The sequence below is a fragment of the Scylla paramamosain genome, chromosome 30 (genome assembly GCF_035594125.1).
Source record: "Scylla paramamosain isolate STU-SP2022 chromosome 30, ASM3559412v1, whole genome shotgun sequence".
Lineage (NCBI taxonomy): Eukaryota > Metazoa > Arthropoda > Malacostraca > Decapoda > Portunidae > Scylla > Scylla paramamosain.
Window position 1 is genome coordinate 5,364,876 of NC_087180.1, and position 3,551 is coordinate 5,368,426.

At 43.0% G+C, this 3,551-nt stretch overlaps 1 protein-coding gene across 4 annotated transcripts in view; it reads right to left on the reverse strand.

The window, feature by feature from the left end:
• Positions 1-2,367, reverse strand: part of LOC135116179 (rho guanine nucleotide exchange factor 11-like) — a 128,354-nt gene extending 125,987 nt beyond the window's left edge. For 2 of the 4 annotated variants that reach the window (XM_064033476.1, XM_064033472.1), the window contains exon 1: positions 1,482-2,364. In XM_064033476.1, coding sequence (XP_063889546.1) covers positions 1,482-2,083 — 602 coding nt within the window. In that variant the 5' untranslated portion in view covers positions 2,084-2,364. Of the gene's footprint in view, positions 1-1,481 lie in introns of all 4 variants that reach the window. The other 2 variants (XM_064033475.1, XM_064033474.1) reach the window with 2 other exon arrangements.
• Between the last annotated feature and the right edge of the window lie 1,184 nt (positions 2,368-3,551).

The following is a 3,551-nucleotide window of genomic DNA, read 5'->3' on the forward strand; positions in this document are numbered from 1 at the left end:
TAACACCATTTCCATATTTTTTTCTTCCTTCCCAAGACGATTGCTACACTTGCTAACACCTTCTCTCCATATAATCCGTACATTCCTACACTTGTTAACACTATTTTTCCTCTATTATTCACGTCCCTTCCCACATTTTAATCTTTTTCCCTTAAGTTAATTCCTGTCCCTGAAAAAAAAAAAAAAATCTATCTGCTGAAATATTTTGCCATGTTTTTTTTTTTTTATTTCTTCATTTTACGTATTCCTACAATTAATAACACACTTTTTTTTTTTTTAACACACAGCGACTAAACTGTTAGTCCTGTCCTGTAGGAAACACACCCAGCATACAGTGAGAAAAAATGGGATAGTACAGATAAAAGCTGCTTCCCACCTATTGCTCCCTCAAGCTAAGGCTGCCAAAAAAGCAGCAGCATCGTGCAACACGGAAAAACATGGGCCTTTTATAGGAGAGATACGAACTGTGACAACATTAGCAAACCGACATATCTTATTATTAAACCGAACGATTTTTAAACCTTAGGTTCAATGACAGGTTCTAAGTTGTGAATTAGAGTCCAAAAAATATTTCCGATCTATGTTTAAAAGTTGCAACCTTTGTGCTGTGGACGACATTAGAAGGTGGATTTTCAAATAGTAACGATCCAATCAATGAAGAAGTGTTTGGCTTCATCTTGATATGAATCTCTTATCAATTATCTTGAGGCTGTTTTGTTTTGTTGTATTTAATCAATCAAAAATAAATTACGTAATCATTCGTATTAACGTCATAGAATACTTTCACTGAGTAATATATATATATATATATATATATATATATATATATATATATATATATATATATATATATATATATATATATATATATATATATATTACCTCCTAAAGAAAATAAGAAGCAAGGAACTAGTAAAGAAATTAATCCAAACCAATGCACAACAATCTATCTTCACCATACATAATATGACGCAAACCAGCAAGCACAAATGGAATAAAAAAAAAAATAGGGTTCACGGTTAACACCGTCTTGTGTTTACAAATTATAATGAATATGGTGGCCCCTGGAGTACGGAAGTAGCTTCCTGTTGATAAAGACATACTCGTATGTTCAGTGTGGACGACAGGCTTTACTTGGCTATTGCGGGATGGCTCCGTAACGAAAACTTAAGCTGAGCCACAATAAGTCTTGTTTGAGTCACACTGAGGTCTTGTTAAATCATTCGTAAGCTACTAAACGGAGGCACAACTGAGCCACAAAGAGGCGTCACATACCTACACTGAGAAACTACTCGCCACATTGACAAATAGTTGCACTGAGGCAATAATGAGCCACACTGAGCAACATTCTGGCACATAAAAGCAATACTACGCTACACAAAGGCACCAACAAGCAACACTGGCCCACCCACTGAGGCGCACCTAAATACTAGGGCCAATGGAAAGAAACAGCACCAAACAAACTTGTGAATGACCCTTACAGCTGCGGTCCGGGACTCAGGCGGAGAAATTCTCGCTTCATAGGTGGGATGGGTTCAGTGTGGTACAGTTGTTCGTTGTGATGGTTGAGACCGGCGTGAATCACCCGGGGAGTCACCTGGGTTACATTGGGTGACAAGGCCTGATAGAAAGTCCCCGTGGCAGGTTTGGGAGGTAGGGTCGGGGGCTTGGGGGAGGCAGCAGCGGTCTTGAGATTCATCATAGTTTGTTGGGCCAGGGGCGACAAGCACTCCGTAAACTCCTGGCTCCGACGCTTGTTTGCACGACTGTCCTTGCCTTTCAGCATGGCGATGAAGGTCTTCTGGTAAGGCGCTTGGGGAATATTCTTATTCTTAGCGGGCGTGGCGGGTTTTTCCCGATGCGAGCCGGCTGCCGCGGAGGCTGAGTGGTGTTTAACGGGCGCAGTGGCGTACTTCTTTTTACGGTCTTGATTAAACTGACAATAATCGTCTTCGTGCAAATGAGGCTCTGATCCATGGAAGGATGAGCGGCGCGGAGATGGCGGCCGATGGATGCGTGGCCTTAACACAGGCTCCTCCAAGCCTGGTAGATGATCCGAGCTCGACTTCCTCTTGGAAAACATGACCGACGCCGCGCAACATTCACTCAACTAAAGGTCAGTGTAAGATACCATCCTCAGGGACACCATAGCTTCGCTAGGTGGTGGTGCGGCGTGGCCACCGCTAGCTTCGATATGCCATACTGAGTGTTGTAGCCCTCTTGTGTGCACTACACTGTTCCTCTATAATGCCTTCTGTCTTAGACAACGAGAGCAACCCCTAAAGACCACGGACACCGGGGCAGAAAAAAACACTGAGAGAAGTATACACAGTGGTAGTGGAGGAGACGGCCAGTCACTAAAACAGTCAGGAAGCGCTCAGAGATAACATTGAGCTCCGCCCCGCAGCCACCTCACCGTCACTACCACAACCGACGCTAACTACATCCACTAAAAAACAATTAAAATAAGTAAATAAATCAATAAACAAATAAAAGAGAAAAATAAATGAATAAATAAAGACAAAAATAAATAAACAAATAAAACCTGAGAACACCCTTTACTTCTCTAGCACAAACATTATGCCTACTATTATTACTACTACTACTACTACTGCTGCTGCTGCTGTTGCTGCTACTGCTGCTGCTGCTGCTGCTGCTGCTGCTGCTATGATTACTATACTAGCGCGCAATTACTGATTAATGTGCGTGCGTGCGTGCGTGCGTGCGTGCGTGCGTGCGTGCGTGCGTGAGCGCGCGCGCACATACACATGGACAAGAGGACCCTGGGGAACCAAATGACCTTCACATAAAAAGAAGTGGGAAATTCAAATCTCCAATGATTAAAAATTCACCGCCACACAAACTCCTTTGAAAGAAACATACATGAGGCATCTTCATCACAAGAAAACGTAGTCCCTATAATGGAAAAGATACACACAAAACTTTTAATGCCTCTCTCTCTCTCTCTCTCTCTCTCTCTCTCTCTCTCTCTCTCTCTCTCTCTCTCTCTCTCTCTCTCTCTCTCTCTCTCTCTCAGCTTTATCAGAAAGCATTGCATATGCCCGTTCTTGTGAACTAACCATCACCGTCGGTGATTTCCTGGACAGTGGAGCCACGCGTGACTCACAAGTGCATGTTCGCTGTAGCCCTTATACCTCCTCCACATCTCCGTTATACACATCACTACCCATACAAACCCCCCACTGTACTCCCATTATCCACACCAAGCCCGGGCACGTCACGCACCACAACAATATTTTAAAAAAATAAGTTAGTCACTATAAGTGTTGAGCACCACGTGGGGCCACTGCACTCACGCATTCCCCCAGCTGATACAGAGCTCACAATGAATGAAAAATTATGGCAAAGTTACTGGGTAATGGAGAGGGCGTAGCAATCAATGTTTAACAAGTCCCAGCCAACAGAGTTGATACAGTAACATAGTTAGCCCACGAAAAGGAAATTTCTGTTTACATTCGTTTTCTTTACTGGGACTGATTATAGAAACTGTAGTGGGTAGACCCAACCAATTTGCACCAAGGGAACTGTTG